The sequence below is a fragment of the Sphaeramia orbicularis genome, chromosome 17 (genome assembly GCF_902148855.1).
Source record: "Sphaeramia orbicularis chromosome 17, fSphaOr1.1, whole genome shotgun sequence".
Taxonomy (NCBI): Eukaryota; Metazoa; Chordata; class Actinopteri; order Kurtiformes; family Apogonidae; genus Sphaeramia; species Sphaeramia orbicularis.
Genome location: NC_043973.1, coordinates 6,575,415 through 6,592,027, shown reverse-complemented (window position 1 = coordinate 6,592,027; position 16,613 = coordinate 6,575,415). Strand labels below are relative to the sequence as shown.

At 37.9% G+C, this 16,613-nt stretch overlaps 1 protein-coding gene across 1 annotated transcript in view; it reads left to right on the top strand.

Annotated features, from left to right (window-relative positions):
- The window catches only part of LOC115436682 (receptor-type tyrosine-protein phosphatase N2-like), a 474,948-nt gene that overhangs the window by 90,509 nt on the left and 367,826 nt on the right, over nt 1-16,613 (top strand). The window contains 6 exon segments of the mRNA XM_030159587.1: nt 1,175-1,289; nt 2,019-2,144; nt 6,075-6,469; nt 8,062-8,187; nt 8,190-8,354; nt 8,655-8,698. Of these exon segments, the coding sequence (XP_030015447.1) occupies nt 1,175-1,289; nt 2,019-2,144; nt 6,075-6,469; nt 8,062-8,187; nt 8,190-8,354; nt 8,655-8,698 (971 nt within the window).

Sequence of the window (16,613 nt, the reverse complement as noted above, 5' to 3'; positions counted from 1 at the left end):
ACCATAAGATATACAATTGAACACCATCTATAAGATCTTCACTCTGTATATTTAATGAGACATACATTTAAACAGACACTTGGGTTAAAAGAAGCATATGACCTTGGAACAGTAATTCTAGTCTTGATACCCCAAGTGGGATGCAGAGCATGAATTTGAATGGATTTTTTTCACCAGATTATCTGCAGTTAGTTAATGAGTGCTGTGAATTTGACTTGTATATGTCTCTTCAGTCTCCTGAAAAGTCAAGCAAAGTCTGTTCACATACATATTCAGGACCATCTTTGGACAATTAGAACCAGAAGACCGTCCATATCAGACATATTCTGACTTGTTGCAAATACTGTGTTTTGTTTAGGGTGGTGCTTGAAGACACACCTGTAATGATGGCTATTTACGCATTAATAGGAATATGACTTGAATTTGGATATATCTATGAAATTAACAAAATGTAAAATGGTAAGTATAGTGTTATCAGAGCACAATAGAACAATTTTTTTTTCAAGTGTTAAAATAGCTACATCCGTTGCTTGCTGAGCATTTCCAGATATGTTGATAAAATAGTACCACATATATTGTTAAGTAATACAGAGACCAGACCAGATTATTCCATGGCCTCATCACAGAAGAAACCTCACATATCAAATGAAAAGTGTGACAGATTACTGCAACCATGTGTAGCGTACGTGCCAACGCCACCTTCTGACCACATGATGCAATCTAGTGTGTTCTCTCCAAACTAGTTCATGGAACTGCATGTAATTTGCATGTCCTTTTTTATGACTTTGCCAGGGTTGCTTCAAATCAGCTCAATAGTCATGGATGCATGGGTATTGTGAACTGTGGTGTTAACAGGAGTAAAATGAATTCCAACTAAACTGATGAAGCCCATGTTGCTGAACTGTGTTAGGAGCAGGAGAGGGGGAATGGTTATTGCTTACTCACTGCAACAGTTGGTTGTGCAGTGAGTCTCCAAGGACACTGAGCTGTTACCTCATCTCATCTTGTTACGCATGACCTAATGAGTTAAGGAAAACACCTGCCTCCTTCCTAAGTCTTTATTTTAAAGGAAACTCACTGATTTTAATATTTCATCAAGCAGTTCCTTGTAGCAAACCTTTATAGCACTGTGTTGTGGTATTGCTCTAAAGGTTTTTCCTCTTTGTGTCTGAAGGTTTGACATGGGAGGATGATACCACCCAGCAGGTCCTGTCCAAGGAGTTGTCCAAATTGAGAAGGATCCCCTACAAGCCACCACAGAACGGACCCGTGTACAGCACTGACAGCAGGTCGGTTTGTTCCCCAGATTACCCAACAGTGGCTCGTGGAAGATGGACTGGTTAACTATTTTGCTTTAGAAATTATCTGCCTCAGAGATTAAATGTGCAAAATTTTGCATACTTTAATAAGATGAATTGTAAAACAAATGACAAAAGTGCTGGTTAGCTGATGTTTTTTATTCAGTTCACACACACACACACACACACACACACACACGCACGCATGCACACACACACATACACATGTATGTATATGTGTATAAATCTTACATTTTGAAAACACATGTTTATGTACAATAGAGTTATAATTTTCCACTTCAAAGAACCTAAAATGTGAATGTATTTTAACATGTATTTTGAAGTAGATCCTGTAGATCTGAGTAATAACCATTCTCTCATTCCTTCTCAAGACTGTCTCCAAAACTGTATCCTGGAAGCTACAGCCAACCAGCATTTTTGGACTTAATTTTTCTTTATTAGTGACTCAGACTCGGTTAAGTTTTGCTCCTTTTATTCTAGTGGCATTTTACTTGTTGGTTAGTTACACTTGCAGACTGGGTTGTTTCAACAGCAAAGAATTATTATTAAACTCAAAATCACTAATTAGATTAAAATTTAGAAAATCTGTCCTGATGGATCTGAAAGAATTTGTGGTTGTTGCTAAAACATGTTCATATGAAAACCTTTCTAAACTGTGAAAAATATAATTAAATATAAGCTACTGCTTCTTTGTTACAGACCCGCTGCTGAAGCCATGGACCCGATAGACCAGAGAGTGAAGCCAGTAGAGGTTGAGCTCAGCCAAAACCTGCAGACATACCTCCAACGCCTTGGCTTGATCCCCAAAAATACTGCCCGCTCCTCTAAGCATCTCTGGAGAGGTCAGACACTCATTGACTGCTCTGTTAATCTTATTTAATTTTCATTTCCATTAAACATTCCTCAACTGTTTACCCTCATTTTTTACAGTTATATTTGACCAGTGTAATCACTGCCATCTTCTATTTGCTCTCATTCATGTTCTAAGCTCAAGGGCCACCTCATTTGTAATGGTGCTTTTCTTCAGCATGGTTGCAGCAAAATTCAACTTGACTCTGTTCTTGGTATTAGTACCAGGCACTTTGACTTAGGTGTAGTACTAAATCAAGCTAGCGAAATGTGATATCACAATGCATTCAATTTTGCATTGTCTTCAGTGCCACATTAGACTTCATCTTTGTTGCTATGTCTGTAGCCTCCTCGTTTGACCTCACTGTAGTTTTGCATGTTTCCATACAACCAACGCTGTAGTACAATAATATATTTTGTATATTGTAATACACCAATTACTCCCAAAATGCAGAAGGAAATAGTTAAAGCATGAACTTAAATTTCAGATTTTTTAAATACTATACTTGAAATTGAAATACTGATTTTGCCTAATTTGTCTCAATTTTTTTTAAGTGTTTTAAATTATCGGGCATGATGCTACATTAAAAGCACAATATGCCAATAATAGAGCTCTGTAAATGGACAGATTTGACTGTACATTTTTCTTTCATTGAAGTTATTGAAAGTCATTTTTCATGATTTTTTCAATATGGTTACCTGACTCACCGAAAAACTTTCACACTAGTAGCACTAACATCGCATGTTTTCTGAATTTTTCACACATTTTGATGTGATGAAAAATAATGAATTTTCATTGGTTATTACTGCAGTTATTACAAGGGTATTACTTTGCTAAATATATGATACTACTACATTATTATCTATTTGTTAACAACTACTGCCACACTTTAGCACATTAATTTAGTTCTGCAATTTTAGCTCTGTGTTTATTTCTGGAATTTTAGTGCTACCGTTACTTCTTCACATTATGATGACAATTTTATGACAACATTTAAGTAGTAATATTACAAATTTTTCAAAGGTTGTAAATCTACTTTATCCACCCCTGACCTGGTCACACAAGTCTATGTAATAATATAACTTGGGCATTTTTTATCAGAAAAAAACACAAGGCTTATCATTTAACCTCCTTTCTTGTTAGGGTGGGCTAGTAAGTAGCATCTGCTTATCTTCTGCCATTACCTGTGTCTCGGTCATGGGGCAACAGCCAAATCAGTAATTTCCAGATATCCCAAGCCAGCACAAGAAATAATTCCCCTAGCATGTCCTGAAACAATAACAGTGTAAAATACAAAATGTGTGAATTAATGAAATGCAATGATTACAGTTAGTCAAAGAAAAAAAAAAAAACAAATTTTTTCCCTGGTGCAAATTTGAAAGGTGGCGGAGCAGGGTGGATCATTTGTTTTTATCTCAGCATCTTCATGTAATGCACCCTGTGTTTCGCAGCCACCTGCTTCCATTTAAAAACACATCAACACATCCAGTACAAGCATGGAAGTCATTCAAAGAGCTGCTTATATAGAAACCCACACAAAGATACAAACATGCACATAGTGACAGCAGGGGAGTCAAATGTCATCCCTCGCTGTCACTCTAGTCTCACTCCTCTGTTGTAACTGATGCCTTTGTGCAACGTGACCGATGAGTTGAATAATGCCGGCTGAGAGTTCATGAGTTCACTGCCCTAATTAATAACTCTCCACGTGACTGCTCACTCCATCATGTCCGCCACTCTGAGAGAGGGCAGCAACGGTGAGCTGAATGGTGGAGGCCATCCTCCTGCTGTGGGATTGTACCAAGCACACATATGAAAGGACAATGTGGAGCCAGCAGGTGTCATTTTAGGTTTGTGGCTTTCTCTGTGCAGGTTTTTTTTTTTTAAGTGTTTGGGGCTCATCAAAAGAACCAGGAGGAGTAAAGGGTCACTAAAGGGCACAAGCAGATGAACTGTAAATTGGCTCTCACAGAGGCAGTGATGAAAACTGAGAAAGGGCCTCACATGTATACATCATAAGTATGACTGCAAAGAGCTGAAATAATCATTGTTGATGTTGGCTTTGTTATGATAATTTTACCATTACTTAAGCTCGTTACATTTCTGTGCTCTTAGGTGGGCGTTAATGGAGTCAGCAGTTCAGATTTGCTTTTGTCGTAGCTGATGGATATGTTAATATCATTGCATAAATGGATTCATAATTTGTTTCTTTTTTTGTAAAGTGCTTTATCTTTATGTCAGAAAATATTTTCTTCAGATGTAGCCTTGAAATTATTTATTTTTTTAACTAAATGGAGTTATAGCACAAAAATGAAACATATTCCGCTCTTTTCATACTTTGCTCTGTATAACAGGCTTGTTTTTGAATGCACATATACTCTGCCTCATTATCTTTATGTACAGTATGTCATAACTTTTTTCTTACCTATTCTTATTTTAGTTTTCAGTTTCCTTTAAAATCTTTGCTGGTCTCTTTAAACTGCTGTGTAAAAGTATTGGTCTCTGCCAAAGGACACAACAATTAAAGTCTTTGCTTGGTTGAATTAATTAATTAACTAATATGACATTTTTAATGATGGAAATATTTATTAGTTGCTAGTTTCATATAGTAGTCGTTGCTGCCATTTCTCTGCCACTTCTCTGAGGACTTTTCTGAGCAGCTCTGTCACAAGCTGTATTTATTTAACCTCACATAAACAGCTTAATAACAGAGTATAATGTAATCAAACAGCATCTGGTCCCTTTAAATAATCTGAACCTGTTCTGCTCAGACCTGTCATATTAACTGTGACCATATTTAATAAAGTTCTACTGCAATATGACGAGCATGTTATTATGACATATAGTGTCAGTTATGACCTACAGCTATCTCAATAATCATCTGTTCACTTCAATATCATCTACTGGTGAACAAGGTAACAGCAGAGATGAACTCATGAGTGGCATCATCAGCTAGCTTCTTTCACAATAACTCTGCTGTTGACAGAGATTAAAATAATATAGTTTTCTAATAAATCCAAATGAGTAACAAGTTTTATTGCAGTGCAATATATTGCCTAAAGTACAAAGAAAATAAACCACACTAACATTGTCCAGTGTTTCAAGTCTACTTTAATATAAGGAATAACACTTTTAAATGTGTAAAAATTAGATCATATCAATTTTGTCATTTTTGTCGTATTTTAAGCATTGATTTCATCTATGTATGTTTTACACTACATGAATTCAAGCGCCATTACAGTCAATAAAAAATAAGACTGAAAGTAAAATTAGCGGTGAAAAAAGATGAAAAAAATGCTTTGCACAATATTGGACGTCTGACTGCCATTTAAATTAACAGTCTAGGCTTTGGATGTAACTATTAGGGACACTGTTCCATAATTACAGTTTGGGTTTTTTTCTGGCTTATTTTTCAGGACCTCTTCTATATCTGAATTTGTCGATGTAAAGTATATGTGTGAATGCTAATGTAAGAAATATACCTTTTAATGTATTATATGAAAGCAACTCTTAAAGTGCAGCCCGATTTTAATTAATTTTTGTCATGATTCAAGTGTGATTTTCATTTTGTTTAGTACCTTTTAAAATATGCATGCACTGAAGGGTTATGCATTTTTTCATCCTTACTTTTTTAGATTCTGTAAAATGATAATATTATTTTAACACCCAAACAACACAAACTAAGGCTTACTTTGGCTTAGTACCTCAAAATCATTTACCGGCTTATTAAACTAAAACTAAAATAGAAAAAAAACACAAAAAAAACTTAAAGAATAAATACAATAAAAACTGTTGTTATAACTGTTCTGAAGAGTACAGCAAGGTTTTTTTTTTTTTTTAGTTTAAAAAGTCTGCAGTGTTTTAGAAAATAAACTGAATCCTGTATGTCTGTTTTTATTTATTTTTCAGGGTGATCATTTCCAGGCAGGCAGTCCTGCAGACCTGTATCGCTCCAAGACCCAGACTTTGTCTCAAAAGTCATCTCCCTCCAGCTTCTCTTCTCTTGAATCTTTCCCACTGCTACAGAACCAGAGACCGCCTGCCAGCCAGCTCCTCAGCACTCAGGCTGACAGTGACCTTCTCCTGGCTGCCCTCAAGCATTACCTCTCGATGCATCTGTCACTGCCTGGAGGGGGGGTGGATTCCAAGGAGCAGGAGCCCCCCCCCTCCCGCGTGAGGCCCTTTTACACTAACGGAATAGAAAACACTGGACTCAAAAAAGATTCCTTAAACTCCAGACTTGTGAAAATTGGAAGAACTCAGGGAGCTTCAGCCAAGGACCCACTTACATCTGTGGATGGTATGTGGTTTAAGCTGCAGAACATCAGAACAATCAAATGCCACACATTTTTTTACATTGAAAAATAACATGCATTGCCATAATTTATTTCAGCTCAACTGACCTGTGTGAGTCATTAGATGGATTTCCACAAAGCTGTCAAGTGAATTTGAAGCACATGACAGTAATAAACAATAGAAAAGTAGAGTTGCCTGTGACTGTTTTCAATCAAAATTGGCTATGATGTTTGAACTAAGGAATATTTAAGTCTCCTCATCAGACTGCACATCCTGTTTTACTACCAGGATGTTATTATGCACATAACTACTCAAAACTTTTTTTTTTAAGCAAAATTTAGGATTTTTTTTTTTTCCTTTTTTCTTCTAATTTTGTCATTTTATAATGCATAACATGTTATTACTGGTTTGTGAAATAATTTTCAAGTGTCTACATTTAGCCTAAAAGTGTCCATATTTAGACAAGAGGATGGAGCTGGGGAATACCAAGCCATGGAAACACTATCATATCTAAAATACCAACCCTTATTGCAACTAACTTCTTTTTATTGAGTAATTTCAGATACTTGATGAATGAAGCCACTTTTCCATGTTTTTATGTTACAGCAGAGAGGGCAGACCTATAGAGTCACATTTGACAGAATGTGAAAAAACAAAACAAAACAATAATTACAGTAATTACACACACATACACACACGCACACACAGACAGATTACATTTTATAGTTCCTCTTCTCCATCACTCTAAATGCCCTCTTGGAGAGGTCAGCAGATGTCAACCAAAGTTTGTGAATAAGGACAAAATGAGAGCAATGCATGACATTTCCGTAAGCCATAGTGAAACAATCAGCAGGCCACTGGTTAGTTTTTAATCATTAACTTGTGTTTGTATTTGGGCTCTAGGCTGCCAGCATGGGAGTGCACAACATAAACAGCAGACAAATAAACTTTCAGGTACACATCACACTGTGCATTTCTCAACGTCTACTTGATGAACTGTCTCTAAGAGGCCTGTGTTTGAGCTGCTCTGTGCTGTAGTGTAACAGACAGCTGACCTGCCCCTCTGAGACCCAAACCCAGGTTTCTCATCTGGACTTAAAATGACAAAAATAGATCACAGACAAACATGTTAGCCAGAAACAGAGTCAGTGAGAAAAAAAAAAGTCAAACAACTTTTATGTGGCTATGATACATAGGAGACCTATTTTTATATTTTCCTTTATCCAAACAGATGTCTGCTGCTGGTTTTAGACCCAAACAGATTACTATAAAGTACAGTCAGGTTAAACAGTTAAATAGGAGTTAAACAGTTTACAAACAGATCATGAAGTTTTAACTTGCATAAACTGCAACTAGTTGTTATTGTTCAGCTGCTGTGATTTATGGTTGCTTCATTGTTATGTTATAAAAACTGGCAAAAGGGATCTTTGAGCAATTCATAAGACAAACAGGATAGGTGATTAACACATGTGAGGCTGATGGAGTATTTTCAGATTTCCAAATTTAGGCCACTTTAAGCTTTCGAGCATGCAGTGCATTTTTTGTTGACTCTGTGTGACTTGATGTTTCTCTTTGTTATGGTCATCTTTTTTCCAGAGAGGTTTATCCAAAATGTGTTAAAGAACATTGGCAGGCAGCACGTGGATGTGGACAATCTGACGCCACAGGACCTGAACCAGCTATCCAGCCTTATAGCAGATGCTCTGCAAGTGGTTGACCAAGACAGGAAGGCCTAACCCGGGTCAGACCTGGACCAAGAGACATAGGAGAGATGAATGACAGAGAGGACAAGGAGGAAGCACTGAGAGATGAGGAAGAGAAGGTGTTGCAGGATGCTCCAACAGTTAAGCCACAGGAGGGCTCTGCTGTAGTCTCTGCTGCACCTGAAGGTAGTTTTCTAGTGATTCCATTTGGGAATTTTTTGTTGTTTTTGCACAATTCACTCAGTGCCTAGTAGGTAATGAAGTATAATGTCTTGAAATTAATGAACTATGATAAAATCATGGTCATTCTCTAATGTTTTGTATTACTGCAGCACAAGTACAACTAGTCAAAAGTTAAAGATTTAATCTTCAAATTTTTTGAAGTCCTAGAAATTTAGAAGGTGTTTCTGCTTCCAAGGTTGTTGTTAGCTGCTGCTGTACTCATAGATCCATGTGTCTATTGTCTCTGCTTGTCTTTGAAACCAGCAGACCGCCAAGCAGAAACAGAAGAGCAGAATCTGAAGGACAAGGTAGGCTTCCAGTTTTGTAAGAAAATGCCAGAGGTAAAGCTGACATTATGAATAGTTGTGTAATATTCTGGAGGAAGGAGATTAACCTGAAGGCCTCTGGTTTTCAAAACAGCTTTATACTGTTTGACGTCAGCTTCAGTGCAAAGGTGAACCAACTGACTGTCCTGATAGAGAATTCTGAGTCACACACAATAAATAACTTAAATGAGTGTTTAACTATGTTGACTTCATATGTTGGTTCTGGATAAAACAGTACAAATTATATGTTTAATGCTGTGATGTCTTAACTCAGTGTTTTTCAATCTTGGGGTCAGGACCCCACATGGGGTTGCCTGGAATTCAAATGAGGTCACCTGAAATTTGTAGTAATTGATTAAAAAAAAAAAAACCCAAAAAAAAAAAACACTTAAAAAATATATGGTGAGCTGACGGAGACAATCATAATCCATAAACGACATGACAAACTGTGATGCTGAAACTGAAGCACTGTGGTACTGTTTAATTTTCAAATGTTCATTGTGGCTGGTTTAAAATGCTGCAGCTCATTCATAATTCATAGTTTGAGTTATTGTGTGTTCAGTATTAATTGTCAGCCTTGTAAATACAAGCTGGACTGACTGTACATATCCTGACCAAGGAAAATAAAATTCTCACTTTGTGAAGTAATCTCAACCTGGCTTTTCTGCCTCCGTGCATAGTAATATACATTATATAGTCTAAATGTTGTCTAAAATTAACGTTTATTTGCAACATAGTATAGCAAACTATTACATGATCAAAAACAAATACATTTTAGCCAAAAAAAAAAAAAAAAAGAAAGTTTCGAATGTCTGGGGTCGCCAGAAATTTGTGATGTTAAAATGGGACCACGAGACAAAAAAGGGTGGTGAACCACTGTTTCACCTGGACATGGTTGCAGCAGTCAATGCGAAATAGTCAATCCAAACCAAATAATCGAGGCTGTAAAATGGACTTTCATACATGGCATAAATGCAGGCCAGAGTTTACAAGGTCTGTGCTACATTTACCTGTGGGAGGTCTTAATTTATTCCAGTTCAATTCAGTGAGTTGATTTTTTTATTTTATTTTTTTTATGTAGTGGCATTTACAATACACACTTATCTCGAGGCACTTCACAAAGTAAGGTCAAGATTGAAGAAGAAACCCAACCATGTCAAAGATGTGTAGCAGAGGTGAACTCTGGATTAGACTCAAGGCCAAAAAGCAGTTTAATAACTGAATGAAACTGTTTTTAAAAATGAACCTGAAGTCCAGATAAAAGTGTTCAAAGATTGGAAATACAATGGACATATGGAACAAACATGCAGGATAAACAAGAACAAGAAATAGGAGGTTGGCATGATGGAGACAAACTGACGAGACTAAGGGAAGATGCAGTATGTCTAGACAATGCGATTACAGAACAGAGAAGGTGATTATTAAAAGGTGATTAGGTAAAACTGCAGGTGAGTGAAGATGTGGCTGGATAGACAGAGAAACAAAACAGGAGCAAGACACGATTAATGTCTTGATAATTATCTTTATGATCATCTTAAAATCCCAATGATAATGATTAACATGGCACAGTTGAGACAGACATGTAGAGGGAAAAAACATAAAGAGAACAAGCAAACAGACAAGAACACAACAAGGAGGGCAACTTTTAAAATAAGACAGGAAACAAACTGACAAATGGCTTTGATTGGGAAGTAAAACTCCCTTTAAAGGAAGAAAAAACTTCAGACAGAACATAGTCAAATATTATGACATTTTCTCAAGAAATTTAAAGACAATTAGTTGAGCTGTGACAATCTCATAACATATAATACACTTAATACAAGCTTGCTGATTACTGTGTTGACTCAAGGGAAGGTCCAAATTGACATTTGCTTTTACCCCTATTGTGAACAATTTAGACTTCCCACCTTGGAAGCAGGATTTAGACAGTGGTCTGACAGTGGAATATTGTCAGATAGTTTGTCAGTGACATTTGAACAAATGACTGAGAAATACAGTGTCCCCCATGCATGACCTTTCATGTTATCTGCATATTAGGTATTATGTATCGCAGAAAACTGATCATTGACAATCCTGAGAAATCTTGGGAAGCTGTTATTTCAAACAGCTGGAAAGCTGTCTGTTTAATGACATGTTGTGTGTGCATCCCTTTGTTTTACAGGTGCTTAGGAGGCACATATCTGTTTCAATTAGTGATGAGTGAGTAGTAAAACGCTAAATCAGTTTCAGTCTACAGTCTGCCAAAGCAGTGCAACAATACAGCAATACAAGATTTACACACCGTTCAGCTGCAGACATAATTCAACTCGACTCTTTGATCCACATAACCTAAACACAAGACAGAAATTGGGTCTTCTAACTACAAAATTGCTGGTCCAATGTTTCTAGACAGAAAGACAGAAAAAATTCTTGATCTGGACACTTGATTGATCCAGCTGTGTGACGGTGCAAGCAGGAACATTGTAAGTGCAAAAATATGCTATGTTAACAGGCTGGGTATTATTACTAACATTTAACATTAGTAAGTGAAGGTAAATATTATGAAACATTTGTGTAACAAAAACATAGGTCACTGCCACTACAGTAGACCTGCAATAGTAACAAGCAAGTGAGGTGATAAGTTGTCATTCAATGTGTCAGTCGAAGCCTCCACAGCAGAATGAAGCCTCCAATATAGTCCTAAAAACATTTTTAAAAGTTAAGAAAGACCTAGGAACCTAGGACCTAGAGCCTTTTTTTTTTTTCTTTTTTTTTTTTTTACTTCTTTTTATTTGAATTTGTCATGAACAGTACAGTCCTGTGTTCCATAGTGATATAAAATAAGTGTCCTTTAAGGCAGGTCATGGGCCTCGTCATCCACACAGAGTTCGTGTACAATTCCAGTGCACAGAAATAAAATATTGCCATCAATATTGCTATTAGATATTAAATCAAGAAAGAGGCGTAGGTCAGCAAAAAAACAACACCTGAGATAATGACTACAGACATACATCTCTATATATACACACAGACAAATATGTTTACATATAGACCTCCACCTGCACATAATTTGTATATATGTTCTACTGTAGTCTAGAAATAAATCTGAGTTTATTGGTAACCATTGGTCAGGAAAGTTTTGGTTTCAGATTTAATTTAGTGGTTATGAGCTCCATATTGCAAATATCTTTTAATCCTTGTTTCATTGTGTTAGTGTGGGGGGCGAGGGCCTAAGCCAAGACACTATTATAATTTTTTTGCAATCAAAAGGAGAACTTTTGATAGCGGAACCTTTTTTTATTGTCTTCAATATCTTTTCAGTCATTGAATTGTGTACAATCCTCACTGCTCTAGATATTGATAGTGGAAGTCTGAGAAGTTTCCTCACTTGTGACCAGGTTTTTAAGGTGTTTTTAACACATAAGTTTTATGACCTAAAAATGGGGCTGAGTCTAATTGCATATTGGGCCATCACTCAGTTCCATTTCAATCCACAGACCTAGCCTTATCGTTAGTTATCCAGGCAACCACTAATCTGAGCTGGGCTGCCCAGTAATATTTCCTCAAGTTAGGTAAATCCAGGCCCCCATTTTCTTTTGTGCTTAAAGTCTTTTAAATTTAATCCTTGGGTTTTTATTTGCCCATAACATTTTCAAAGCTATTTATTAAATGTTTAAATGTGGCTATGCGAACCTCTATTGGTAGGGACTGGAACACAAAAGCAGCCTTGGTAATGCATTCGTTATAATGGTCTCCACTCTTCAAATAAGGGAAAATGGTAGAATTTCCCATCTCGTAAGATTACTTTTTATTTCATCTAATAGTTTTCCGTGTTTGAGTTTAAACAACTGTGATGAATCAGAGCTAATTATAATTCCAAGATATCTGAAGCCATGGGTAGGAAGATGGAATTGAAATTTTTCAGCTGGTTCTTCTGGCCACTGTCCAACTACACCATAGCCTCAGATTTGGATTGGTTAATTTGATATCCTGATGGTTCTCTATAGTTCTTTAAGCTTTTCATCAGTGCAGAGACAGAGGTGAGTGGTTCACTGATATATGTTAAGAGATTGTCTGCTTGGAAGAGACCAATTCCTCCAATACCAACCATTAAAATCCATCATTAAATCTAAAATCAACATATCTAACAACATATTACAGTCTCTTATTTAAGTGAAGAAATCTTTAAAATTACAACCCCCAAAAAAAATAATTGTCAAAAATTTATAAACTTTTTTCATTGTCAGAAACCTCCATAACACTCCCAACCATCAAATGGGAAAAGAACTTGGCTTTACCTCCCAACCCTGATTTCTGGATACAAATCAATAAAAACATCTTCTCCATGACCACCAATACAAATTTACAACTCATACAATATAAAACCTTCACAGAATACACATCACTCAGGGGAAAATGTTTAAAATGGGGCTGATTAGCACAGATATCTGCTCACAGTGCACCCTGGGTCACACAGATGATTATCTTCATGCCACCTGGTCTTGCCAGCCAGTTCTTTCATTTTGGATAACAGTCACAGAAACACTCTCGTGTATCTTGGGCTGCAGAATCCCAGCATCCCCAACGCTCTGTTTGCTGGGGGACTTGACACACATTACAATTCCAACTAAACACAATAACCCATTACTAATTTCTCTGACCATCGCCAAGAAAATCATTTTTCAAAACTGGAAATCCAAACACTTCTGCATACCACCCACTGGACAAATTTACTCTCAGAACACATATCAATAGAAAAATAACAGCCTACAAAACAAACAATATATCAGCCTTTGAGGAAACATGGAACCTTTCACAAGCTATCTAAAGTCCACCCAGAACTCATACCAAAGCAGTAACCAAAACCACAGCCATGTACAGGATCACATATCAGACCACATCCAACCCATAACAAACATTTTTTTTTAATTTACATCATCCACATTAACTTCATTCTTTCTGTCTACCTCCACATTACAGACAAACCAGGATCCCTGCTCCCCTTCATTCCCACCTACACTTCTTCTCCCCCTTTCTCTCCCCTCCCCTCTTTCTCTCTTCAACCAAGCCCCCCCCCTTGCTTTTTTTTTTCTTCTCCTTTTCTTTTTTTTGGATTAGAAAGTAATATTTTTATTGTTATCATTATCATCATGTTATCATTATTATTATCATATTGCTATTTACATTTCTGATCTTTTTCATTGTAATATGACGTTGTTTGTCAATACTCTGTCATTGTTGTTGTTTTTTGTTTGTTTATTTGTTTGAGTTTCCTTTTGTTTATGTGTTGTTGTTTTTCTGTCCACATTGTCTTGTTAACTATCACCAATTAAAAAAAAAAAAAAAAAAAAAGAGATTGTCTGCTAACAGAGAAACTTGAATGTTCTATCTGGCATCCATCTTCACACCCTTAATATTTTTATTTAACCTAATTAATGCAGCCAGAGGTTCAATATTTATAGCAAACAGCAGGGGGCTCAGACAGTCTCCTTTTCATATTCCTATTTCAAGATAGAAGAAGTCTGAGCAGCAGTCGATCACACTCACACAGGATTTTGGATTAGTATATATAATCCGAACCCATTCAATAAACCTTTGATGAATTCTCATGGCAGACAAGTCTGTCTGTTTTTCCACAGTTATGTGTGATTTCAGCACCATGGATAGTGCATGATCCCAAACACATCAAACGCGCATTCACAAAAGGCTAAATGTAAAAAATAGGTTAACGTAGTTTAATGTCTGAAAAGAGCATCAATAATTACGAAAATTTTGCGTGGACATCTAATATTAGAGATGTCCACGCATAATTTTCGTAATTATTGATGCTCTTTTCAGACATTAAACTACGTTAACCTATTTTTACATTTAGCCTTTTGTGAATGCGCGTTTGGCTCCAGTGCCTCCACGACCGTCTGGAGGATAAGCAGTTCAGAAAATGAATGAATGAAATAATGAATGAACAGTACTCTAAGATTAAACTATGTTAAGACTTTTTGCAGAGGTGAAAGTGGACATGACTACTGATGTTCACATGAACTTTGGTAATGATTGATCACTGTTCTGGGGCATTAAACTACTTTAAGTTGTGTTTTTTATTAAGTGCTTTAGAATACCATTATTATTATGACTCCTAATTTCTAACAGTGCAGGTCAGTTTTCCTTCATATTTTACAGTAATGCGTGATTCAGCACCATGGACAGGGCACGATCCCAAACACATAAAGTGAACATTCACATTCTAAAACTCTTAATGTAAAAAAAGATTGACGCAGTTTAATGTCTGAAAAGAGCCTTAGTCATCACCAAATTATGCGTGAACATCTCTTAATGCTGGCATAGCCTCCAGTACCCATGCCACCATCTGGAGGATAAAGCAGTTCAGAAAATGAATGAATGAATGAATGAAAAACATACTCTAAGATTAAACTATGTTAACTTTTTCTGCAGAGGTGAAAGTGGACATGACTACCGATGTACAGACAGACAGACAGGGCATTATTGCCATCTTAAATGCGATGATCACTTTTAGTACACGGCCACTATAATAATAATAATAATAATAATAATATAATAATAATAATAATAATAATAATAGTATCCTGTGGGGGGTGCTTCGGGAGTATGGGGTCCGGGGCCCTTTGCTAAGGGCAGTCCGGTCCTTGTATGACCGAAGCAGGAGCCTGGTTCGCATTGCCGGCAGTAAGTCAGACCTCTTCCAGGTGCATGGTGGACTCCGGCAGGGCTGCCCTTTGTCACCTGTTCTGTTCATAATTTGTATGGACAGAATTTCTAGCGCAGCCAGGGGCCGGAGGGGATCCAGTTTTGGGGACCACAGGATTTCATCTCTGCTTTTCGCAGATGACGTTGTCCTGTTGGCCTCATCGAACCTGGACCTTCAGCGTGCCCTGGGGCGGTTTGCAGCCGAGTGTGTGAAGTGAGCGGGATGAGGATCAGCCCCTCCAAATCCAAGGCCATGGTTCTCGACCGGAAAAAAGGTGGTCTGCCCTCTCCGTGTCGGTGGGAGTCTTTGCCCCAAGTGAGGAGTTTAATATCTTGGGGTCTTGTTCACGAGTGAGGGAAGGAGTGAGTGTGAGATTGACAGACGGACTCGGTGCAGCATCTGCAGTGATGCAGTCACTGTACCGGTCTGTTGTGGTGAAGAAGGAGCTGAGCCAAGAGGTGAAGCTCTCGATTTACCGGTCATCTACGTTCCTACCCTCACCTATGGTCATGAGCTTAGGGTCATGACCGAAAGGACAAGATCCCGGATACAAGTGGTCGAAATGAGTTTCCGCCACAGGGTGGTGGCGCACCCTTAGGGATAGGGTGAGGAGCTCAGTCACCAGGGAGGAGCTCGGAGTAGAGCTGCTGCTCCTCCGCATCGAGAGGGGTCAGCTGATGTGGCTGGGACATCTGTTCGGATGCCTCCTGGACGCCTCCCTGGGGAGGTGTTCCGGGCATGTCCCACTGGGTGGGAGACCTTTGGGGAAGACCCAGGATACATTGGAGAGACTATGTCTCTCGGCCGGCCTGGGAACGCCTCGGGGTCCCCCGGAAGAGCTGGAGGAGGTGTCTAGGGAGAGGGAAGTCTTGGCGTCCCTGCTTAGACTGTTACCCTGCGACCCGGCCCCGGATAAAGCGGAAGATCCAGTGCCACCCACACTGGTGTATGAATGTTCGATGGTGGTCGGAGGGGCCGTAGGCGCAAAATGGCAGCCACGCTTCTGTCAGTCTGCCCCAGGGCAGCTGTGGCTACAGATGTAGTTTACCACCACCAGAGGGAGAATGTGAGCGCGAATGAATAATGGGTCAATAATGTAAAGCGCTTTGGGTGTCTAGAAAGGCGCTATATAAATCCAATCCATTATTATTATTATTAAGATGATGGATGGATGGATGGATGGATGGATGGATG